The 25,727-nt window shown below is 47.5% G+C and overlaps 1 protein-coding gene across 2 annotated transcripts in view; it reads right to left on the reverse strand.

The window, feature by feature from the left end:
• The window catches only part of LOC121283267 (guanine nucleotide exchange factor for Rab-3A-like), a 65,016-nt gene that overhangs the window by 19,976 nt on the left and 19,313 nt on the right, over positions 1-25,727 (reverse strand). For both annotated transcript variants that reach the window (XM_041197653.1, XM_041197652.1), the window contains exons 2-4: positions 4,802-5,057; positions 3,636-3,731; positions 1,867-1,944 (exon numbers count right to left, since the gene is read on the reverse strand). In XM_041197653.1, coding sequence (XP_041053587.1) covers positions 1,867-1,944; positions 3,636-3,731; positions 4,802-4,987 — 360 coding nt within the window. In that variant the 5' untranslated portion in view covers positions 4,988-5,057. The remainder of the gene's footprint in view (positions 1-1,866; positions 1,945-3,635; positions 3,732-4,801; positions 5,058-25,727) is intronic.

Genomic DNA, 25,727 nt, shown 5'->3' on the forward strand with positions numbered 1-25,727 from the left:
TCCAGTTCCCAGTCATCAACAATATTCCCAAACAATGGCCAAAACATCCTTATTCCTTTCAGTGAATTTTAAGCTTAAACAAGGGCAGGGATGTTAATGCTGAGGAATGGGATATCTGAGATAGACGATGCTCATGGAGTGGATTTTAACCCTACCTGAAGGGGCAGGATAGAGGCAGGAGAGTTTCCTAAATTGTCCCAAGGAGCTCCTGCTTCCATCCTTTCTCCCATTTTAATTTGCTTTTCTGAACAATCACAATAAACAGACAACATAATTCTTGGATCCTGACAATTTCAGAGCTACAATTGCTATTTTAGTAAATGGCGTGGAAGATACTGAGGTTTTTTTTCCCCTATTGGATATCATACAGGTGCAGGAGTCAGGGTCAGATGAAGCCCAAAAAGATTTTTTTTAAAACTTCCATTACATGTCGAGCAACAATACCACCTAGCATTTTTCAAGTTTCCACACCTGTTATCCTCCAAGTGCAACTGACCATTAGAATCATACAATGATACAGCAAGAAGGCCAATCAGTCCATCATGCCTGTGCCAGCTCTTTTCAGAGTTATCCTGCTCTTTCCCCATAACCCAGCAAATGGTTTCTCATTCAAGTATTTATCAAATTACCTTTTGAGCACAATTGAATCTGCTTCCACTACCCTCTCAGGCTGTACATTCCAGATCATAACAATTGTGCAAAATTGTTTTCTCCCCCCAGTGCTGCCTTTGGCTCTTTTGACAATTACCTTAAATCTGTAGACTCTGGTTACCGAATCTTCTACCACAGGAAAATCTATCAAAACCTTTCGAAACTTTTTGAATACCCTTGTCAAATCTCCTCAATCATCTCTGCTCTAATGAGAGCAACCCCAGCTTCTCCAGTCTCCATATGAATGCTTTATCCCCGGTACGATTCTAATAAATCTCCTCCGTACCCACTCGAAGGCCTGAACATCCTTTCTAATGTATAGGGCACAGAATATCAAGCCGTAAACTAACCAGTGTTTCAAAAGGTTTAGCATATCTTGCTTCATTTTATAAAAGCACGAATCCCTTGTCCCTTTTAAATCAGCCTTCTCAACTTGTCCTGCCACCTTCAAAGATATATGTGCACATACACCCCAAGGTCTCCAAGTTCCTGCATCAAATTTAAAATTAGGCCATTTATTTTACATTACCTCTTCTCATTCTCCCTAACAAAATTAATCACTTCACACTGCTCTATCCATTAAAATTTCATCTGCCACATGTCTGTTCATTTCACCAGTTTGTTTACATCCTCCTGAAGTCTGTTATGATCCTCCTCACCACCTGCTACATTTCCAAGTTTCATCTGCAATCTTTGAAACTATGCCATGTTTACCCAAATCCAGGTCAATAATATATTTTTTTTAAAAAGCAGTGACCCCAAGGGACACCATTGCATACTTTGACCAGTCTGAAAAATAACTATTCATTACAGCTCTGTCCCTTAGCCAATCTCAGATCCATGCAGCCACTGTCTCTTTAAACCCACGGGCTTCAATTTTGCTAAGAAATCTATGAGGAAGAAGGGTTTCAGAGATCCAGCAGAGGCTGCAACGAAGCCTGAAGCTTCTTGACCGTACTCAACGCCACCCCAGGACCTACATTAATTGCACCTTTAATAAGTACCGGAGAAGACATCTCTTACAACACAACTGCTGCACAATGACCTGTGGTCAACACCTAGGATCAGGGACAGCCCTTGCTGGAGAAGCGAAGGTTACCACAGCTTGAAGTTTTCATGCTGCCATCCTTCTGAGTCACCCTATGAGGCAGCTGGCCACATCAGGTGATTTTGCAGGACACAAGTTTGACCACATCATGGGGAGTGGTTACCTACCTTCCCTTGTGCTTCCTTGAGTTGTTTCTCAGCTGTGGCCTGTTTAGTGTTTGCTTCCCGCACCATCTTATGCGCCTCCTGTTCATAAGAAAAGAAATTATTACTGATTGCAAGCTACAGTTGGAGGGCGTAGGTCAAGAGTGGGTCGGGGAGAGTGGAGAAGTTAGGATTAAGAATGTGTGTCAAGTACCCAAGCCTCGGGTCCCAGAAATCTCAGACTAGGTCAAAGGACACACAGCTTAACAACATAGTCAGGGTTCACTCTTAATGGGTATGGGTCTGTAATGAATCTAATCTCACCACTCTACTGAATCTCAGCTCCAGGACATCACTGCAGGAGTTCCTCAGGGTAGTGCCCGAGGCCCAACCATCTTCAGCTGCTTCAATGAGCTTCCTTCCATCATAAAAGGTCAGAAGTGGTGATTTCACTGATGATTGCACAACGTTCAGCACCATTCGTGACTCCTCAGATACTGAAGCAGTCTTTATCCAAATGCAGCAAGACCTGGACAATATCCAGGCTTGAGCTAACAAGCGGCAGGTAACATTCACACATACAAATGCCAGGCAATGACCATTTCCAACAGGAGAGAATCTGACCATCATCCATTGACATTCAATGGCATTACCATCACTGAATCCCCCACTATCAACATCCTGGAGGTTACCATTGACCAGAAACTAAACAGGACTAGCCATATAAATGCTGTGGCTGCAAGAACAGGTCAGAGGCTAGGAATCCTGTGGCGAGTAACTCACCTTCCGACTCCCCAAAGCCTGTCCACCATCTACTAAGGCACAAGGCAGGAGTGTGATGGAATACTTTCCACTTGCCTGGATGAGTGCAGCTCCAACAACCCTCAAGAAGCTGGGACACCATCCAGGACAAAGCAGCTCGCTTGATTGGCACCCCATCCACAAACAAACATCACTCCCTGCACCAAAAGAAAAGTGGCAGTAGTGTGTACCATCTATAGAATGCACTGCAGCAACTCACTAATGCTCCTTAGTACCTTCCAAAGCCACAACCGCTACTATTTAAAAAGGGCAGCAGATAGATGGGAATGCCACCACCTAGAAGTTCCCCTCCAAACCACTCACCATCCTGATTTGGAAACAGATAGTCGTTCCTCCATTGTCACTGGGTCAAAATCTTGGAACTCCCTCCCTAACAGCACCATGGGACTACACCAAATGGACTGCAGTGGTTCAAGGTGGCAGCTCACCATCACCTTCAAGGGCAATTAACAATGGGCAATAAAAACAGGCCTAGCCAGCAACACCCACATCCCATGAATGAATAAAAAAACTCTCCTGAATAGCTGAGTTGAGGGGAAGAACTTGATGAATTACAAAGTTTATAGAGAATTATGGAGGAGTCTGGGAGACAAGCAGAAACTAAAATCACCGAATGCATAACTCATGAGCACAGCCAATGCTGATTACAGGAATGGCTTAATAATTCTGGAACCCCAGTGTGCAAAATCTTCATACAGTCCCAGTTCATCAGTTTATAGTTGTTGTAGGGACAATGTACATGATAGCTAACGTCAGCACTGGCAACCTCCCTGAACCCAAACCCACCTGACTGAGGAAACAAGTCCTCTGGCACCACACACACTTGGGGAGATGGGCCCTTGGCTGCCATCCAACTGGCAAGATCAGGAGCCCTCAGATACCGCCTGCCCAGGGAGGAACACCATCAGGCATCACCCATCCCAGAATAACTAGTATCCGACATCAACAATTGGCTGTGGAGTTGGCAGTACCTCAAAGAGACTGGCCGTCAGCTCCTCCAGTTCCTGCTCCAACTGCTCCCGCACTTTAGATAGTTTCTCGCATTCTTCATCCTTCAGCTTCAGCTCCTCAAAAGGGAACAGAGACACATGTCACACAGTCACATCAGTGGAAGGCTACCCGCAACAGCTCAGAGGGTAAATGCACCATCTAGTACAGTCTTGAGCCAGGAATGACTCCTGACTCGAACCCATTCTGAGCTAAGTTAACTTAACAGGCCCAGGGTGTGAGCAGATGGACAATAATTGTTCTCCACACCACAGCCTTGACTCATGTTCCAAATCACTGTCCAGAGGCTCTTAAGTATTTGTGCAAGTGAAGGCAGTGCGTTCAGTTATAATGTGGAAAAGGGTTGTCGTCAATGTCTAGACTCACTGTAAAGAATGGACATGTAACAAGGTCTGTGAACAGTGGCCCAGGATGACGTAAAAGACGACAGCTGAAGGGAGGATTTTTTTTTTAAAAGAACAATGAAAACATTCTTATATTGCACAGGAGGATCACCTGTGGCAATGCTCAAGTTAGATGATGCACTATGGGCCAGAAAAGGTTATACTGTGTAACACATTTTATAGTTAAGATGGAATTGCACTTAAAACTGAACTTTCACATTCCAGTTACAAAGTCAAATTCCTGGAAATGGGCATTTCATGAGCTCAATTAAAGGCTAACTGCTGGTCTTAGTAAGCTTTATCAATTGATTCACAGCTGTTATTAAACCCTCAGCTTTTCCCTTTGAGGTTATCGAGTAAAAGCAGCAGGATTGATTTTCATTCTTTATGCTTTTTAAAGGTGATCACTGATTGATTCGCTAGTTGTGAGCAGCTGCTGGTTTCAAATGTAATATTTGTGTAACACCTTCAACTCAGATGGACAGATCTAAAACTTTTTTTGCATCATCATGTATCTAAAGTATAGGGTTTCTCCACCATTTGCAGTATAATTAGCATATGCCCAAGAATCATGTGATAACATTTCTTTCCTCTGGACAATAAACACAATCACTCCTCCTCTATTCTGTTTAGTGCTACACTCCTCCCATCTTTCACCTCCATTCACAATGAAATATCTGATTCAGTTAGTCCAGTGCAAATGGTTGAAGTTGGTTTTAATCACACACAGGGCTGCACCCTCTTACCCTCTGTGCCTTCGCCAGCTCCTCCTTTAACCGCTCCGACCCTTTCTCCCGTATTTCCACAGAGGAACTCCGTAGCCGGGACAGGTGGTAGGCATTGCGAAGCATCTCCTCACTCATGGGCTCAGAGTTTTCCTGCTGAGCATTTGCTGCATGCTGCTCAGACCCAACTTCATCGTCCACGGGCATTGCCTCCTTCCAAGTACTGAGCACTCTTTTACTGGCAAAATACTGGCTTCCAACTGCTTGCTTTGGATCCCTGAGAGAAAGTCAAATAGGAATTCAGGTGATGCACCCAGGCCATCAGAGCAGCTCAACCCCAGACTGAAACCACAGCACTGCATCAATCCTTATCCAGATAAAAACTAGAACAGACAGAGGGGAGATAATGAGAGAGAAAAATAAAAGGAAATGGGTGAGAGACACAATAAGGGGGAAAAAAGCATGATAAAGTGAAAGAAAGAGGCCATGAAACCAAGATAGAGAAAATAAAGATATTATAGAGAAAGGGAACAAGAGAAAAAAGCAACAATAGCAGAAATGTAAAGGGAAAGAGAAAAAGACAAAGAATGAACAAACTCTACCTAAAAAGGAAACAGGGAGGGGGGATATGAATTCACACATCACTTACAAACCTAAATGGTGACAAACAATTGTAGAACAGTGAAGGTTAAATTGGCTTGCGTCTGTGGCATGTTACTCAGAATAAACCCTCCAAAACCGGGTCAATACAGTTCCTGCGACAAACACTAGAGGGCGAGCATACTCCACAGATCCAATGGATATCTGGGGAGTTTTATCCCCAATATGTTCTTCCCTTCTCTTCCAAAGAGATTGATTCCTGCTGAGGTATAATTCTCAGGCACCATCAACTCTATGATAACTCACCTAACCCAGCCATTCTTCTCTCATCTGCATAGACAGACTGTGCAAGCGATAGGGGGGCTCAAGTAATTGTCATTCCTTTGGGCATCATGCTGTTTATACCAGGATGGAGGCTGCACTCAATATTTCTAATTTCAATGCTTCTTACATAATTGTATCCAAAATGTGGGATATTCTTAGAGATTTAGAAACACAAGTTAAACGACTCATGTATAATGCAAACACTCACTGCCAATTTACATGAATGAAGACAAAGGTTAATGGATTAAATGTGTTACTGTCAAAATTTATCAACCTTTTGTCCTCCCTTCATTAGTGCTGTGTGGTAATGCAGTCTCACTCTCAGCATCCTACTCAAACTCATTCTTTCCCAGAACTTCAGAAGTAGGTGAATTTTTTTTACTTTCCCCCAATATTTCCATCATCCTACAATCTGCAGGCTTTTTAAACCCAAGCTCTATATCAACCAACCATTATTTCTTGATTCAGTTCACCTTCTCTCCTACTGCTCCTAATCAGAGCACTTTGGGCTTTTCATCTCTATTTTGGGGAGAGAGAGAGAAAAAGAGAGAAAGAAAAAAGGAAGGAAGGAAGGGAGGAAGGAAAAACATGAGAGTGGATAAATATCTACAGCTGATGGAAGTTTGTTCATTAAAGCAGCTGATCCATACAGACCACAAGATACTGGAGTATAAGGTAGACCAGCATTTCACCACAGCAGTCTGGAATAAATACCATTTCATTCTGGGAATTTTTGTTCAGCTCACCTAAGACATCTCATTTGTACCAGTTTTTGAGGGGTGGGGTGGGGGAGGGGGGCACATTGTGGAAGGCATGGTGTTTGTGCCTTCACTTTTTTTAATCTGCAGAATGTAGGAGAGAGAAAAGTCCAGTAAAGACAGGGTAGATTTCACTAATGTCCTTACTGTATATACATATTGACCCTTATTTATCATCATGTGTATCAGCTTAGGTCATGAACAATGGTCCCCAAGCAAGCTACAGGATGTAAATGGTGTCCATGGATCTGAGCAGCAGAAAAGGTCAGTATTTTCAGGAGGGTGGTGGGGGGGCTGTGCAGAAGGCTGGCCAAATAAAAATCTATACATTACCAGAGAGACTTTCCAGCAACTCCCTGGGCTGGTGACCCACTGGAATGTAATCACCTGAGGCACAGTGAAGATAACAGAGACCACTCCACTCCCCAGGCATCTGAGCTGGGAGGGTTGCCAGTGGCAATATCAACACAGATCCTAGTCTACTGGGGCTACAGTAGTGTGGAGGCTCAGGCCTTCTGGTGCTACTCTATATTCAGGCTATAAAAATCTTATTCAGCTCTCAGAGGCACACTGTTAACCAGGGCATGCAATACAGTTAATCTCCCAGATAGACATTTCTAAATAAAGATTGTGTGCATGCATTCTCTCTCTCTCTCTCTCTCTCTCTCTCTCTTTCCCCTGGGAGAGTTGGTCTGAGTCAGGGAGGTATTGGGATACTACATTTGTTCTCAGTACACTCAAGTCAGCCACAATTCTTACTCTGCAAACTACATTTCTGATGCAAAAAATGCATCAACAGCAAGAGAGCACAGGATCCGGCTCAGCAAAATGTCCGAGCTAGAATCCAGACTGCTGGCTCTTATAGAACTATAAGCCAGCAAGAGTCAGCGCCTGCTGCAGAGGAAGGGAGAAAATTAAGAGCTGAAATGCAACCAAACCAAACGCATGGGAGTTTTTCACATTAACAACTTAAACGGCTGTTTACGTTAAGTGATGTAAGTAACAACACGTATCTTCCCATTTTAGGAAATAATATGGGACAGTAAGCAGCAAAAGGACCACCAGTGCAGTCAGCTTCATCAGAGCACTGATCTTGTCCTTTCCACCTCAAGCATCAGTTCGTTGAAAGAACAAACAGATCAAAAAACAGCACAATGTGCAACATCCACATACAGGCCAAGCTGGATAAGAAAAAGCTGACCAGGACTTTCTACTCAACTCAAAAATAGCCCTATAACTTGTAAAAACAAGTAACTACAGAGAAATACAAAGCAATGGGTATATCCAACCCATCACCTTCACTGCAGGGGGAAGAAAAAGTACAGTTCACAAATGACTAAGGAGATCTGAACATTAAATATACTAGATTTGCATTCTAGGAAGCTCTGCTGTCCTTCCCTCCCCAGGAATTTTGTGCACATATCTGATGAACTTGCCAGCATTTTGAACCTTCCATAATTCTGTCGTACAGTAAAGAAATATTTTTCCTGAAAGAGTTAGTGGTGTCAAATAAAAAAAAGTAGCTCTATAGACTTCAATGAAAATTTACAAGAAGTCATACCCCAGGCACATCATGTTAATTTGAGCCAAAATCAAATACAGCACACTTCTCCACAATCATCCCAACAGCAGCGCAATCAGAAAGCAAAATCACTATGCCATCTGTTCCAGCCATCGGCCAGGATCTAAGTGGCTGAATCTTGTTCCTAAGTTCCAAGACAGACAACAAGTGGGGTCAGGGCCTCTGCCCACTATTCTGAGCCCGTGTCAAATGTCACTATAAGCAAGGTTGGCTCCCAACAGGTTCTCGTCAGCAATGGTCCCAAGTGATATCCAGGTGTTCCTGCAATGCGGACTGCAGTACTGAAAAGGGGGAGGAAGATGGTTTTAAAAAGGGGCCACAAGGGCACTGAAAACTGAAACAAATAATTTACTGCAGGCCTCATCTATGCAATTGGTGCCAAAGTGGCCACACTGCCAATCTCATGGCTGGCAACAAGAGGGTGATGCTGGATGGAGTTGGGTGGAGGAAGGGTTTGCATTCCACAGTATCTCCTCAAAAGGGCAGCATAGCAACAAACGTGGCAATGCTGTAAGCAGCACCCCAAAGAGCAGATGCATGTGTGTTTAGTTCTGGCTCGGTGGCAGCCCCTTTAAAACCCAGTCACAAAGCACAAAAGGAAATGATTTTTCACTATTGAGCTCTATCTGCTGTAATTTCAGGGGAACCACCACAGAAATCCCATGTTTACGCAGTTTTTCCTGGGTTTAGACCACTCTCTTGCCAAGTTACAGATGAGGAAATTATCACTCTGTACATACAAAGTTAGTTCAAAACATTAGTAATTTAGTCAGACTGCAAAAAGTCTTCCTTCCATTTCAAAACGCTTAGAATATATTTGTTTCTGCAACTAACTATAGGCAGTTACCTTAACATCCATCATTGGGAAAATGTTGGAGTCTATTATAAAAGGATGTAATAGCAGAGCATTTAGAAATGCATAATCTAGAATTACAGAGTTAGTAAAGCTTCATGAAGGGGAATTATGCCTGACAAACTTATTAGAATTCTTTGAGGTTAACAAGCAGGATAGATAAAGGGTAACTAAGAGGCGCAATATATTTGGATTTCCAAAAGGAGTTTGATAAAGTATCGCACATAAGGCTACTTAATAAGATAAGAGACCATGGTGTTGAGGGTAGTATATTAGCATGGATAGAGGATTGGCTAACTGATAGAAGACACAGTTGGGGTACGAGTGGCATTTTCAGCACAGCAACCTGTAACTAGTGGAGTGCCACAATGATCAGTGCTGGGGCCACAATTATTTACAATATATATTAATGACTTAGATGAGGGAAGTGAATGTACTATTGCAAAGTTTGCGGATGACACAAAAATAGGTGGGAAGGCAAGTGATGAGAATGACACAAGGAGTCTACAGAGGGATGTAGACAGGTTAAGTGAATGGGCAAAAACTTGGCAGATGGAATATAATGTGTGAAAATGTGAGGTTATGCACTTTGGCAGGAAGAATAGAGGAGCTGAATATTATTTAAATGGAGAAAGACTGCAGAAGGCTGCAGCACAGAGGGATTTAGGGGCCCTCATGCATGAATCCCAAAAAGCTAACATACAAGTTCAACAGGTAATAGGGAAGGCAAATGGAATGTTGGCCTTAATTCAAAAGGGAATGAAGTATAAAAATAGGGAAGTTTTGCTAAAACTTGAAACACTAGTTTCTTAGGGGGTTTGACAGGGTAGATACTGAGAGGTTGTTTCCCCTTGTGGGGGAGTCTAGGACCAGAAGGTAGTCAATCTGTGGAATTCTTTACCTCAGAGGGCTGTCCAGGCTGGGTCATTAAGTACATTCAAGGCTGAAATAGACAGATTTCTAATCATTAAGGGAATCAAGGGCTATGGGGAAAAAGGCAGGAAAGTGGAGCTGAGGATTAGCAGGTCAGCCACGATCTCATTGATTGGCGGAGCAGACTCGATGGGCTGAATGGCCTACTTCTGCTCCAATATCTTATGGTCTTAAATATAGATATTTGCTTACTTTGACATAGCCATTTATTTAATAAAGTCAGAAACAATTTCTGATTGTGCAATCCTCTGCCAGTTTTTCTAAATACAAGACAGATTCTGTGGGAGGCACACTGCAGTAGTGGTGGGACAGAACAGGAAAGTTTTTAAATGGTTATTATCCTGGGAATGCTACTAAAAGCTATTAGAGCTAGCCAAAGTGCTATGGAACTCAGAGTCCATGAGATGGTGGCTGACCTCAAGGTTTGAGGGCCAAAAGGTCATTGGGGGTAAGGGAGTGAAAAGAGTGAGCACATCTCCATCTTGAGGTGCCCTCATGGTATTTTTAACATATTTGAACAAGAATTGGTCACAAGTGCCAGGCCATCATTAGGGAGGGCTACCACCAGGAGGCTGCTTCCAGACAGCTGTCAGGGAGCACACAAGCTTGCGAGCAAGTAGCCATTCCATGTCTGACTTGCCCGTCTCTAAAATGGCTCGAGGTTGGATGGTGCTGGCTAACTGGCATACCCGCCAGCAGTACAAAATTATGCACCCTCCCATCCCCATCAGCCCATGAAAATCCTGCCCTACAAGCTGAGGGAGGAGATAACCTCAAGACCCACAGTGCCACTGGTTGGATGCAAAGGTCCTTACAGTCAATGGCACCAATCTTCAACTGGCTTTGTGATATCCCAGTAATTGCCGAGCCTATTTCCAAAGGTCATTGGCAGTCAGGCCTACAAGACAAGGCCAAGTTGCTTACTGGCAATGTGCCAGCAGCCTGGCTTGGGTACCTACTGACCTCAAGGTATGCTTGATCCAGTACCATATCAACCATTTTATACTGTATTTGTCACATTTTAAAAACAAGTCCCATGATTAACTTTAACTGACTCACTAACAAAACAATTTTCTGTTAGGTAACTTGAGGGGAGCTCCACCCCCATCTCTGCTCTATAATGGGCCGGAGGCGGCCATTTCTACAGCTGTGGATTGTGAGGTGTAATCACACACCATTCTGGAGACATGGAATAACATTTAAGTGAGGCTGCCACAGTGCATTTAGAAGCTGGATTTAACTGACCAGCCAGATTTCCCAGGCCTTGGGAAACCTGACCGCAAAACAAAGGCAGGTCAAGAAGGCAAGCACATTTTATAGCACTGCTCATGGGCCAGGAAGAGCTACAGTGCTTTCCCAGCTCTGCAAACATATCATCTGCTGCAATCAGCCACCCCCTCCAAAGGGGGGTGGCCACCATTCAAAGACTGTCCCCTTTCCCTCCCAAATGAAGGTCTGATCACACTGTTCCCTTTGCCCTCCCAAAGCCCATCCACTCCACAATCTCTCCCCTTCCTACCTCATTCGCTATTGTCAGTTCGACCCTTCATTAACCCTCCATCTTCCCCAGTTGCCATCCCAAATGCAGCCTTCTCCAGCTGACCCTCTGCCAGTCAGTCTCTCTGGTCAGCTGCCAAACAGGAAATGGTGGAGAAAGAAGTAATGTTGATCCTGCCATTAAATTCAACAGGACCACTGTTCCCAAGCTCTCCCCAGTCCTTGCAAACAAGCTGTCCCTCTCCATAGATACAGCCCTCATCCCTCTTGTGAAAACTGTGTCTCCCCTTTACTTTTACTAAACTATCCTGTTCTACTTAACTCTAGTTAGCTTCCCGGTGATTTAGCAGAGAACCAGTTATTTTAAATCCCATATAAACATACAAGACACACTTTACAATAATGCTTAGCTTCTGCAAGAACTCCATCTACCCAGAATGGGGAGTCTTGAAAAGGAAATTAGGCAAGGACAGTTGATTGACAAGGAGGGAGGGGCCAGGATCAGGATACAATGACAAAGGGTAGAATCAGAAGCAGTGAAAAATGGTTTAAAATAAAAGGAACTGAGGAATATGTGTGTTAAAGAATTTGGAATGGTGGAAGGTTCCCCTTTGGTAGAGAATAAAAGTTCAGCATTAACTTACAAACTTGCTTTGACTTATATAAGTTGTTGCAATTTATCTCAATATTCTACAAAACAAAAAAGTCTGAAATAGTGGAATATCAAGGATTGAATAAATCAAATAAAATGCAATAACGTTTTCAGTGATCAAATGTCTCACGGTCAAACCTCCAGCAATGTGTCCAAAGTTGTCATCTCCAACCCATGACCAGGGCTTGTAGCAACTAAAAGACTGGATCATGATTTATCTGGAATTTGTTTACTTCATGTCCTGAATCGCAAGTGGGATTTGAGTCGACTGTGTCCTGCTAGTTCATTAATTCTTGCAAAAAAAAAGTTACTACGCTATGGGAAAAATGCAGGATAGCAAAATTAATTAGATTACTCTACCATAAAGAGCCAGCACAAGCACGATGGACCAGATAGCCTCCATTTGTGCTGTATTATTCTTATGGCACATTTCAAACACTTGTCCAAGGAGAGTTTAGAATTAATTTATAATAAAAAAGTGGCTACTAAATTATATTCGGTTCACAAGAGATTAAATTCACACAATACACAAGTGTCTAGGGATGTAGATTAGTTTTAGACTAAATTCTGTTTTTCCCTATATACTACATCAATTCAAGACAAATGGAGTTCGTTAAGAGAATCCAGTAGACATTGACATCCAAAATCTCAAATCGGTTTCATTCTTTTGAACCTAATGGGAGATAGCTGTGGAAGCCCAGATCTCGTGGTAGTAGTGAGTGGCCAATCACTTACATGGAAAGGTCATGCGGTGGACTGTCTCTACCTGGTAAATTAGTCTACAGAAGCTTGGAGTGGAAGGCAGATGCAGAGAGAGAACTGAAAGGTTAGAGCTAACAATCAAGGATTTTGATCATCTGTATAGTGGTATGCTTCATTATTTTCTGTTATGAGAAGCATCATCAAGTAGATTGAAATTCAAAGTGCACTATATTCTATTTGTTCACACTGTTTTCCATGAACAATGTTGTCCAATAGTACTTTAGCAAAAGTTTGGAGTGTGTCAATCAGGTCGCCATTTTCACCAAAATACAAGCAAGGGATGGTGAATCTTGGAATAATCTCCCAGAGAAGAACTGGGTTTGAGGGGCAGAACCAAAGGTGAGCAACTGCACCCTGCACTGTGACTGCAACTCCGTCAAAGGATATTTTTAAAAGCAGCAACTAAGCATTACACAGGAACCAGTTGTGTAGCAACTAAAATATTTCAACATGCTTGCACTTCCTTCAATGAGGGGGGGCCTCTTTACCACATACTATAAAAAAAAATGTTGCCTAGATCCATTAATGTTATGCATTGTTTTTCTTGTTGGGTTTCCAACATCCCCACAGGTTCTGAGAGGCAGATCTGGAGCCATATCCTCAGCCACAGAATCCTAATGCCCATCTGATTAAAATTTCTCACCTGATGAGCAGCATTCATTCACCACATATCTGTGGTTGATTAGCCACATATGGCAAGTGAGCATATTGGACAAAACTGAAATAAACCAGCTCCTTAGTTTACAATGGCTTCATTTCACTAGAATTTTTAAAAACAATCTTTGGAAGGTTGACATGTGGGACATGTGTGAGCTTAACACTTGTTGAGAGGTGTGTTCTTTGGTCTTGAACTCTAGGTATGTGAATTGGTTCTTAGATAGGCTGTAGACAGAGCCTGGTATCTGCTTAACACTTGTCTATGACGACTACATCTAAACAGGTTAGAGAGTAGGCACATATCTCCTAGGCATGATGCCAACCTCCCTCTCAAGGGAGAGTCTAACCCATGGCTGGCTGTGGTCAGTAGTACATCTACATCATAAATTAACAAATCCCATCTTTTAACCCTTTATACTACAACAGTCACAAGGGAACAAGGCAAAAACAGAATTACCTGGAAAAACTCAGCAGGTCTGGCAGCATCGGCAGAGAAGAAAAGAGTTGACGTTTCAAGTCCTCATGACCCTTCAACAGAAGTAGGTGAATCCAAGGAGGGGTGAAATATAAGCTGGTTTAAGGTGGGGGGCAGGGGGTGTGGTTGTAGGGACAAACAAGCAGTGATAGAAGTAGATCATCAAAAGATGTCACAGACAACAGAACAAAAGAACACATAGGTGTTGAAGTTGGTGATATTATCTAAGTGAATGTGCTAATTAAGAATGGATGGTAGGGCACTCAAGGTATAACTCTAGTGGGGGTGGGGGGAGCATAAAAGATTTAAAAATATTTAAAAATAATGGAAATAGGTGGGAAAAGAAAAATATCTATATAACTTATTGGAAAAAAAAGGAAGGGGGAAGAAACAGAAAGGGGGTGGGGATGGAGGAGGGAGTTCAAGACCTAAAGTTGTTGAATTCAATATTTAGTCCAGAAGGCTGTAAAGTGCCTAGGTTAGAAGATGAGATGTTGTTCCTCCAGTTTGCATTGGGCTTCACTGGAACAATGCAGCAAGCCAAGGACAGACATGTGGGCAAGAGAGCAGGGTGGAGTGTTAAAATGGCAAGCGACAGGGAGATTTGGGTCATTCTTGCAGACAGACCACAGGTGTTCTGCAAAGCGGTCGCCCAGTTTACTTTTGGTCTCTCCAATGTAGAGGAGACCACATTGGAAGCAACGAATGCAGTAGACTAAGTTGGGGGAAATGCAAGTGAAATGCTGCTTCACTTGAAAGGAGTGTTTGGGCCCTTGGATAGTGAGGAGAGAGGAAGTAAAGGGGCAGGTTTTACATCTTTTGCATGGGCATGGGGTGGAGCCATAGGTGGGGGTTGAGGAGTAGGGGGTGATGGAGGAGTGGACCAGGGTGTCCCGGAGGGAACAATCTCTACGGAATGCCGACAGTGGGGGTGAAGGGAAGATGTGTTTGGTGGTGGCATCATGCTGGAGTTGGTGGAAATGGCGGAGGATGATCCTTTGAATGCGGAGACTGGTGGGGTGATAAGTGAGGACAAGGGGGACCTTATGTTTCTGGGAGGAAGGAGAAGGCGTGAGGGCGGATGCGCGGGAGATGGGCTGGACACTGTTGAGGGCCCTGTCAATGACTGTGGGTGGAAAACCTCGGTTAAGGAAGACATGTCCGAGGAACTGTTTTTGAAGGTAGCATCATCGGAACAGATGCGACGGAGGCGAAGGAACTGAGAGAATGGGATGGAGTCCTTACAGGAAGCAGGGTGTGAGGAGCTGTAGTCAAGGTAGCTGTGGGAGTCAGTAGGCTTGTAATGGATATTGGTGGACAGTCTTATCACCAGAGATTGAGACAGAGGTCAAGGAAGGGAAGGGAAGTGTCAGAGATGGACCACGTGAAAATGATGGAGGGGTGGAGATTGGAAGCAAAATTAATAAATTTTTCCAAGTCCCGATGAGAGCCTGAAGCAGCACAGAAGTAATCATGGATGTACTGGAGAAAGAGTTGTGGGAGGGGGCTGGAGTAGGACTGGAACAAGGAATGTTCCACATACCCCATAGACAGGCATAGCTGGGGCCCATGCGGGTACCCATAGCCACACCTTTTATTTGGAGGAAGTGAGAGGAGTTGAAGGAGAAATTGTTCAGTGTGAGAACAAATTCAGCCAGACGGAGGAGAGTAGTGGTGGATGGGGATTGTTCGGGCCTCTGTTCGAGGAAGAAGCTAAGGGCCCTCAGACCATCTTGGTGGGGGATGGAGGTGTAGAGGGATTGGACGTCCATTGTGAAGAGGAAGCGATTGGGGCCAGGGAACTGGAAGTTGTTGATGTGATGTAAGGTGTCAGAGGAATCACGGATGTAGGTGGGAAGGGACTGGACAAGGAGAGAGAGAAGGGAGTCAAGATAACGAGAAATGAGTTTGTGTCGTGAACCGATCGTGTCAGCTTGCTCCTGCCCCACAGAACTCATTTCTTGTTATCGTGACTCCCTTCTTAGTCTACTGCATTCGTTGCTCCCAATGTGGTCTCCTCTACATTGGAGAGGCCAAACGTAAACTGGGCGACTGCTTTGCAGAACACCTGCGGTCTGTCCGCAAGAATGACCCAAAACTCCCTGTCGCTTGCCATTTTAACACTCCACCCTGCTCTCTTGCCCACATGTCTGTCCTTGGCTTGCTGCATTGTTCCAGTGAAGCCCAACGCAAAGTGGAGGAACAACACCTCATCTTCCGACCTAGGCACTTTACAGCCTTCTGGACTGAATATTGAATTCAACAACTTTAGATCTTGAACTCCCTCCTCCATCCCCCTTCCTTTTTTTTCCCAATAAATTATATAGATTTTTTTCTTTTCCCACCTATTTCCATTATTTTTAAATATTTTTAAATCTTTTATGCTCTCCCCACCCCCACTAGAGTTATACCTTGAGTGCCCTACCATCCATTCTTAATTAGCACATTCGTTTAGATAATATCACCAACTTCAACACCTGTGTGTTCTTTTGTTCTGTTGTCTGTGACATCTTTTGATGATCTGCTTCTATCACTGCTTGTTTGTCTCTACAACCACACCCCACCCCCCCCCACCCCCAACACTTCTCCCCCCTTCTCCTCCCCCCTCCCCACTTCCCCTCCTCCCTCCCCCCTTCCTCCCTCCCTCCCCACTTCCCCCCCTCCCTCCCCACTTCGCCCCCCACTTCCCCCCCTCCCCCCCACATCCCCTCCCTCTCCCCCTCCTCCTCCCCTCCCTCCCTCCCTCCCCACTTTCCCCCCCTCCCTCCCTCGCTTCTCCTCCCCTCCCCCCTTCTCCTCTCCTCCCCTCCCTCCCCCCCACTTTCCCCCCCTCCCTCCCCCCTTCTCCTCCCCTCCCCCCCCCCACATTCCCCCCCTCCCTCCCCCCCTCCCCCCCTCCCCCCTTTCCCACCTCCCTCCCTCTTCCCCCCCTCCCCACTTTCCCCCCCTCCCTCCCCCACTTTCCCCCCCTCCCTCCACCCTCCCCCCCCCCCTCCCCCACTTTCCCCCCCTCCCTCCACCCTCCCCCCCCCACTTTCCCCCCCCTCCCTCCACCCTCACCCCCCCACTTTCCCCCCCTCCCTCCCCCCTCTCCCCCCTCCCCCCTCCCCCACATTTTCCCCCCTCCCTCCCCCCCCCCAACTTTCGCCCCCTCCCTCCCTCCCTCCCCCCACTCCTCCCCCCCCACTTTCCCCCCCACCCCCCACTTTCCCCCCTCCCCCCCTCTCCCCCCCACTTTCCCCCCTCTCCCCCCTCCCCCCTTTCCCCCCCACTTTCCCCCCCTCTCCCCCCTCCCCCCTTTCCCCCCCTCTCCCCCCCCTCCCCCCCCCTCCCCCCCTTTCCCCCCCTCTCCCCCCGTCCCCCCTTTCCCCCCCTCTCCCCCCCCTCCCCCCTTTCCCCCCCCTCCCCCCCCCCTCCCCACTTTCCCCCCCCTCTCCCCCCTCCCCCCTCCCCCACTTTCCCCCCCTCTCCCCCCCACTTTCCCCCCCTCCCCACTTTCCCCCCCCCTCTCCCCCCCCTCCCCCCTCCCCACTTTCCCCTCCTCTCCCCCCCCCTTTCCCCCCCCCCTCACCCCCCTCCCCACTTTCCCCCCCTCTCCCCCCCCTCCCCACTTTCCCCCCCTCTCTCCCCCCCCCTCCCCACTTTCCCCCCCTCCCCCCCCCCTGCCCCTCCCCACTTTCCCCCCTCTCCCCCCTCCCCTCCCCCACTTCCCCCCTCTCCCCCCTCCCCCTCCCCACATTTTCCCCCCCTCTCCCCCCCACTTTCCCCCCCTCCCCACTTTCCCCCCCTCTCCCCCCTCCCCCCTCCCCACTTTCCCCCCCTCTCCCCCCCACTTTCCCCCCCTCCCCCCTCCCCACTTTCCCCCCTCTCCCCCCCTCCCCACTTTCCCCCCCCTCTCCCCCCCTCCCCACTTTCCCCCCCTCTCCCCACTTCGCCCCCCACTTCCCCCACATCCCCTCCCTCTCCCCCTCCTCCTCCCCTCCCTCCCTCCCCACTTTCCCCCCCTCCCTCCCTCGCTTCTCCTCCCCTCCCCCCTTCTCCTCTCCTCCCCTCCCTCCCTCCCCACTTTCCCCCCCTCCCTCCCCCCTTCTCCTCCCCTCCCCCCCCCTCCCCCTTTCCCCCCCTCCTCCCCCCTTCTCCTCCCCTCCCCCCCCTCCCCCCTTTCCCCCCCTCCCTCCCCCTTCTCCTCCCCTCCCCCCTCCCCCCTTTCCCCCCCTCCCTCCCCCCCTTCTCCTCCCCTCCCCCCCCTCCCCCCTTTCCCCCCCTCCCTCCCCCCTTCTCCTCCCCTCCCCTCCCCCCCCCTCCCCCCTCCTTCTCCTCCCCCCCCTCCCCCCTCCTTCTCCTCCCCTCCCTCCTCCCCCCCACTTCTCCCCTCCCTCCTCCCCCCCCTCCCTCCCCCCACTTTCCCCCCTCCCCCCTCCCTCCCCCCTCCCTCCCCCCCCACTTTCCCCCCCTCCCTCCCCCCCCCCACTTTCCCCCCTCCCTCCCCCCCCCCCACTTTCCCCCCCTCCCTCCCCCCCCCACTTTCCCCCCCTCCCTCCTCCCCCCCCCACTTTCCCCCCCTCCCTCCCCCACTTTCCCCCCCTCCCTCCACCCTCCCCCCCCCACTTTCCCCCCCTCCCCCAACCCTCCCCCCCCCACTTTCCCCCCCTCCCTCCCCCGCACTTTCCCCCCTCCCTCCCCCCCCCACTTTCGCCCCCTCCCTCCCTCCCCCCACTCCCTCCCCCCCCACTTTCCCCCCTCTCCCCCCCACTTTCCCCCCCTCCCCCCCTCTCCCCCCTCCCCACCACACTTTCCCCCCCTCTCCCCCCTCCCCCGCACTTTCCCCCCCTCTCCCCCCTCCCCCCTCCCTCCCCCCTCCCCCCTCCCCCCCACTTTCCCCCCTCCCTCCCCCCCACTTTCGCCCCCTCCCTCCCTCCCCCCCCCACTCCCTCCCCCCCCACTTTCCCCCCCTCCCCCCACTTTCCCCCCTCCCCCCACTTTCCCCCCCTCTTCCCCCTCCCCCCTTTCCCCCCCTCTCCCCCCTCCCCCGCACTTTCCCCCCTCCCTCCCCCCCCCCACTTTCGCCCCTCCCTCCCTCCCCCCACTCCCTCCCCCCCCACTTTCCCCCCTCCCCCCCACCCCCCCCCCCTTCCCCACCCCCCCCCCCCTTCCCCCCTTCCCCACACCCCCCCCCCCTTCCCCCTTCCCACACCCCCCCCCTTCCCCCCTTCCCCACACCCCCCCCCTTCCCACACCCCCCCCTTCCCCCCTTCCCCACACCCCCCCCTTCCCCACACCCCCCCCTTCCCCACACCCCCCCCTTCCCCCCTTCCCCACACCCCCCCCTTCCCCACTTCCCCACCCCCCTTCCCCACTTCCCCCCCCCCCTTCCCCACTTCCCCTCCTCCCCCCCCTTCCCCACTTCCCCTCCTCCCCCCCCTTCCCCACTTCCCCTCCTCCCCCCCCTTCCCCACTTCCCCTCCTCCCCCCCCTTCCCCTCCCCCCCTTCCCCACTTCTCCTCCCCCCCCCCCTTCCCCACTTCTCCTCCCCCCCCCCTTCCCCACTTCTCCTCCCCCCCCCCTTCCCCACTTCTCCTCCTCCCCCCCCCTTCCCCACTTCTCCTCCCCCCCCCCTTCCCCACTTCTCCTCTCCCCCCCCTTCCCCACTTCTCCTCCTCCCCCCCCTTCCCCACTTCTCCTCCTCCCCCCCCCTTCCCCACTTCTCCTCCTCCCCCCCCTTCCCCACTTCTCCTCCTCCCCCCCCTTCCCCACTTCTCCTCCTCCCCCCCCTTCCCCACTTCTCCTCCCCCCCCCTTCCCCACTTCTCCTCCTCCCCCCCCTTCCCCACTTCTCCTCCTCCCCCCCCTTCCCCACTTCTCCTCCTCCCCCCCCTTCCCCACTTCTCCTCCCCCCCCCCCTTCCCCACTTCTCCTCCCCCCCCCTTCCCCACTTCTCCTCCCCCCCCTTCCCCACTTCTCCTCCCCCCCCCTTCCCCACTTCTCCTCCCCCCCCCTTCCCCACTTCTCCTCCCCCCCCCCTCCACCACTCTCCTCCCCCCCCACCCCACCACCACCCGCCCCCCCCACCCCACCAACACCCCCAACCTTAAACCAGCTTATATTTCACCCCTCTCCTAATATTCACTCAGTTCTGTTGAAGGGTCATGAGGACTTGAAACGTCAACTCTTTTCTTCTCCGCCGATGCTGCCAGACCTGCAGGTAATTCTGTTTTTGTTTTGGATTTCCAGCATCCGCAGTTTTGGTTTTTTTGTTTTTATTACAAGGGAACAAGGGGTGTTGTTGCTATGACCCATGTTTTCAGCTGCCAAGGCCCTAAACACTGAAAATTCTTTGCTAAATCTCTCCCTCTCTCTACTGCTCATTCTTAACCAATATCCTCCTGTGTATCAGTGTCAGATTTTGCTTTATGCTGCTTGTCAATTGTGCCTTAGGATATTTTACTATCTTAAAAGGCACTATATAAAAATACAAGTTGTTGCTATGGCTGTTGTGGGATGCTGGATATTGGGCACCAAGGGCCTATAGCAGCAACTCGTATTGCTGAACCTGACAGAATATCAAATGCAGTCTCAAAATATACAGTTTTGGAGCTTTTTAAAAAAAATGCATTAGTTCATGGACCATTGATTTAATATTGACACCAAGGTAATAATACTGAGCTCCACATGATGTTACAACTTTCAGGATTATTTTTCTTCAAGAAAAGTAATTAAACATTAGAAATATCCCTGACATTTTAGAATAAAATGCTCAATTATTGAGAAAAAAAAATAAAATTAATCCTAGTTAAAGGCAGTGACATTTCAGTCAGCACAGCTGCTAATTTGCACAGTTTCAGTCAAAAATACTGTTCTTGTGTTTTTACAACCTGCTTCTTTGTTTGTCCACAGTATACCAGGTGTCATGAACAGCCAGTGCACATTTCTATGGAGAGTCACAGTGACCAATGAGACAATTAAGGAGGGAGCTCCACAAATAACCCATCTTCCATGATAGCAGAGCACTGCATGTAAAATGCAAAAGACACGGCAAAAGTGTTGACAACAGGTTGAAATGCTGGGTGGATGATCCATCCTGACCTTCACCCACGACCCATCCCTAAAAACAGATGCCAGATTTCAGCTAATTTGTTTCATTCCAGCTGATAAATAGTTGAATGCACTAGGTACAGCCAAAGATAGATCCCAACAACATCCCAGATGTAGTTCTGGAGCTTTGTGAAAATTTCCCAGCTATATCCTTTCCACAAAATGCAGGACAATTCCAATCTGAATAATCATTGCATTCCTTCCTACTAGCGCACTGCACACCCCCTCCCCTCCTCTAGCCCACTGCCCCATCTTAGTGTTCAGCAAATTGATGGAAGGCGTTATCAACAGTGTCATCAAACAGCACTTACCCAGCAATAAACCACTCACTGACACTCAGTTTGGGTTCTGTCAGAGCTATTCAGCTCCAGTCGTCGTGACAGCCTTGGTACAAACGTGGGCAAAAGAACGGAATTCCAGAGATGAGGCGAGTGTGAATTCAAGGCAGCATTTGACCGAATGTGGCATCAAGAAACCCTAGGAAAACTGGAGTCAATGGGAAACAGGGGGAAAACTCTCCACGGGCTGGAGTCATGCCTAGCACAAAGGAAGATGGCTGTGGTTGTTGGAGGTCATTCATCTCAGCCTCAGATCACAGCAGGAGTTCCTCAGGGTAGTGTCCTAGGTCCAACCATCTTCAACTGCTTTAATAACTTACTTCTATAAAGATTCTGTAGGTTTTCTTCTATAAGTGGGAGAGTCAGAGTTACTTACAGCACAGAAGGACACCATTTGGCCTATTAAGTCCATGGCAGCTCTTAGATCAATTTAGTTAGTCTCACTCCCATATTCTATCCCCATAGCCCAGCAGGCTTATTTCCTTTTGAAATCGTTGATCGTTCCCACTCCCAATACGCTTGTAGAGTTCCAAGTCATTACCACTCACTGCATAAAATTAGAAAAGCTGGGATTGTTCTCCTTGGAGAACAAGAGATTGAGGGGAGATCTGATGGTAGTGTACAAAGGTTATGACAGGTTTGGTTAAGATAGACTAGGAAAAACTGTTTTCCAACAGCTAATTACACAAGGATTAGGGGGCACGGTTTAAGGTTTTGGCCAAGAGATGCAGGAGGAATGTTGAGGATGTCCATTGATTGCAGAATCTTCAAACCCATTCAACTTCTCAGGTAATGGAGCAGTTCATGCCTGCATGCAGGATGACCTGGACAACATGCAGGCTTGTGCTGAAAAGTGGCACTTAACATGGTGCCACACAAGTGCCAGAAAATGACCACCTCCAACATGAGTTAGTCCAACCACCTTGACATTCAATGGCATCACCATCACTGGGTACCCCACCATTGACCAGAAACTTAACAGGAGCATCCTCTTAAATACTGTCATTATAAGAGTAGGACAGAGTCAGCAGGGAATTCTACAATTATTGTCTCAGCCACAGGCTCCTCAAAGCCTGTCCACTATCTACAAGGCATAAGTCAGGAGTGTGATGGAATAGTCTCCACTTGCCTGGACGAGTGCAGCTCCAACAACATTCAAGTAGTTCAACATCATCCAAGACAAAGCAGCCCACTTGATTGCTACTTCATCCACCAACTTAAATATTCACTCCCTACACCACCAACACAGTGACAGCAGTGGGTACCATTTACAAGATGCACTGCAGCCTCCTTCAATAGCACCTAAGCCCACCATCTAGAAGGACAAGGACAGCACATGCATGTGAACACCACCACCTGCAAGTTCCCCTCAAGGCCACTCACCATCCTGACTTGGAACTACATCACCTACGTCACTGGGTAAATATCCTATTCCGAAATTCCCTATTAGCATTGTAGCTGTACTTACACCACACTGACCACAGCTGGTCAAGGAGACAACTCACCGATGCCTTCAAGAGCCATTAGGGATGGGTAATAAATGCTGGCCTTGCCAGAGATCTCCACACCCCAGGACTGAAGTTAAAATTTCAAAATTCTAACATCCCTTAGTGGTGTGCTAGATGAAATAAGATAATTCAGTACAGCCCAGAGTACAGTCCTTTCATAATGTCAATGCATAAGGCACACATGGTCACCCCCAAAAACACAAAGTAGTAGGCTCACACAATTACTGTTTTCCACCTGGCAGCTCTCTCTCCTGCCTCTTCAATGGTCTACCATTCGAACCTTCGGTTTGTTGGCAAGTAGCCAGTGTTCATCAAGTTTCTGCCTCGCTGTCCTCCCACTCAATTCAGTTCTGCATCTCTCAGGTTGCCACTGGGTCCTACTGCTTGCTGATTATTCTTCCACACTTAGGTGAAGAATTGGCCAGGAAGGCCAGCCGAGTGCTACAGTCACTTCAAACTAAACTAATGTAAATCATTTGAGATTCACCTTCAAAGAGCTGCCGAGGCTGTGTTTTGAATTACAGACTGAAATAGACTGCCAGCTACTTCAAGCAAGAATGGTTGATCTCTACCCATCTTTCCATAACAGAATTGCAGGAAAGGCCACTGTTATATGGTAACTGCACAAATCTAACTTATTTGTTATTGAGTGAGATTCCAGGAATTGTCATTTGTGATTAGGATTCACTACTTTGAATATTTTTTTTTTTAGGAAAACTGTACACTATCGGACTGGATTATGAGAAGCACAGCACTTGTCTTTTTTCCTGATCTTCTGTCTCTCAATTCCTCCAGCACTTCAAGTCAGCAATCTTTATTTATGAGACTAGACAGTGAAAGGAGGGACTATCATAGATAAGCCTAATGTCTCATATCACTTCCAAGGCTCCCAATCTCTGGCGAGTTACCTGATCTCAACTAGGACAGTGGTGGGGAAACTACTATTGGCTTTTGCACCCCTCAGTTAGTGGTCAAAAATCAACCAGACATCCACTTAGATGCTAAATAAAAGTTCTCTCTGCATTGTTTCAAATACTCCCAGAACAGTTAAGCGTACAGGCAATGTGTCAGTTTGACTCAGCTGGTAACACTAGTCTGAATAAATAACTGATCCACTGCATGACTTAAACATATGACATAGAACTGAGGGATTGATTCAGTTGAAAAAAAAACAGAACTTAGGATATTAAAATAAACCCTCAAATGTGATGATCCTATCTACTATTCAAATTCTCTTGTATCATGACTAAAAACTCTCTCCCTAAATCAACACCAGTTCTCAAATAGATTAACTATCAGTGTTATTTGTCTCTTACTGAATGTAACCTACTCAACTCAAATGGAAGGGAAATCAGCTGGGTTCTTTTACAGGCAGGCACTCCAATCCTCCCAATTTTCTGATATTTATTGCATCCAGATAGTCCAGTGCAGGCCCGGGAATGCAGTAAGTTGTTACTATCTGGATTGCACTGTTTGGAAGGATGGTGGACACAGTTTCAATGGTAGCTTTCAAAACTGAATATATACTTGAAAAGGAAACATTTGCAGGATCTGGAGAGAGTGCAGGGGAGTGGGACTAATTGGATTGCTCTTTCAAAGAGCCAGCACAGAAAAAATGAGCAGAATGGCCTCCTTCTTTGCTACATGATTCTATGAAGTATTGAGTTTTTTTTTAAAAATCTTGCAGCTGCTTGCAAACTAAACTGACAGTTATAAATAAAATTAAGCTGAGAGTAAGAGAGAAAAGTAGAGAGAAACACCTGGGCACTAGCACTGCTGGTCCAGCTACTGCTTAGGCCTAATTCAGGCCAATCATTGTGTGGGGTGCAGACTAGGAGAGTTAAATAAATGTGACAGATGCTTCAAGGAGGAGTGAGGAATTTAGTGTGAGGTCTGGGGTTTATGAATTGTGGCCACTTACTTTCACCATTGATTCCCTGACCACCTATCTTATACAAACAACAGCTGGTGGTTAGGAATGAAACATAAATTGAGAGGGGGTACAGGCTCAGCTTGCACTTGAAGATTCAAGTAAAGCCACCCAGAAGGAGCTCAAGCTATTTGCAACAGAAGATTCTGTACAAGTACATTTCATTTTCTGTTATAAATTTTCTCTTAATGTGAGAATGCTGCTTTGAACTTTTCTTCTGCTGTTCCTCCCAAGTCCAAATATCCTAACTGCATATTCTCTGTCCTTCTAATCACTCAAGGCCAAGCGTACAGTCTGCATTCTAACCCAGTCTAGCCAGGACCTCAAAGCCATCAAACCCCTCAAGTTTCTCTTCTCTTTACAATCCAAGGCTTTTAAATTCTAGTGTGGCATCATTTAATCACTACTTAACTATTCTCTGGCCCTTCACCTATGTTTCTTAATAAAATAACACCAACTCTAAGCCAACATTACCGCATTAAATAGCATAAGAAGTGGCGAGAGTTCAGGAGGTGACTGAGGGAGCTCAGTAAGGAGGGAGGTGCTCATTTCCTTTTCTACCTCTCCTCAGAAAGAAGAGCAGCAGCCTTGGTAAGAAGGACCTAGTGAGTAAATTAGAAAAGTGTAATAGTTTTAAACGAGTAGCTATACTTTGTTTAACTGAGAAGTGCCAAGAATAAGGGAAATTTTGGGCCAATATAAAGTAATATAAATAGTCCAAAGTAGAATAAAATTAACATAAGGGAAGTAGAGTTAAGACATGGCAGGGCAGCTCAGTCGAGTGGAATGTATGTCCTGTATTTTGTACAAGTCACAGATGCTGCTGGTGTCCTAGATGGCCACATGTGCAGGAAGTGCTGCCAGCTGCAGAAATCTGAGTTCCAGTTTTGAGCTTGAGCAGCAGCTGGAGTCACTGTGGCACATCCGTGAGCCAGAGAGCTACATAGATAGCATGTTCAGAGAGGTGGTCACACCACAGCTTAAGGG

Source organism: Carcharodon carcharias, chromosome 10 (assembly GCF_017639515.1).
Source record: "Carcharodon carcharias isolate sCarCar2 chromosome 10, sCarCar2.pri, whole genome shotgun sequence".
Lineage (NCBI taxonomy): Eukaryota > Metazoa > Chordata > Chondrichthyes > Lamniformes > Lamnidae > Carcharodon > Carcharodon carcharias.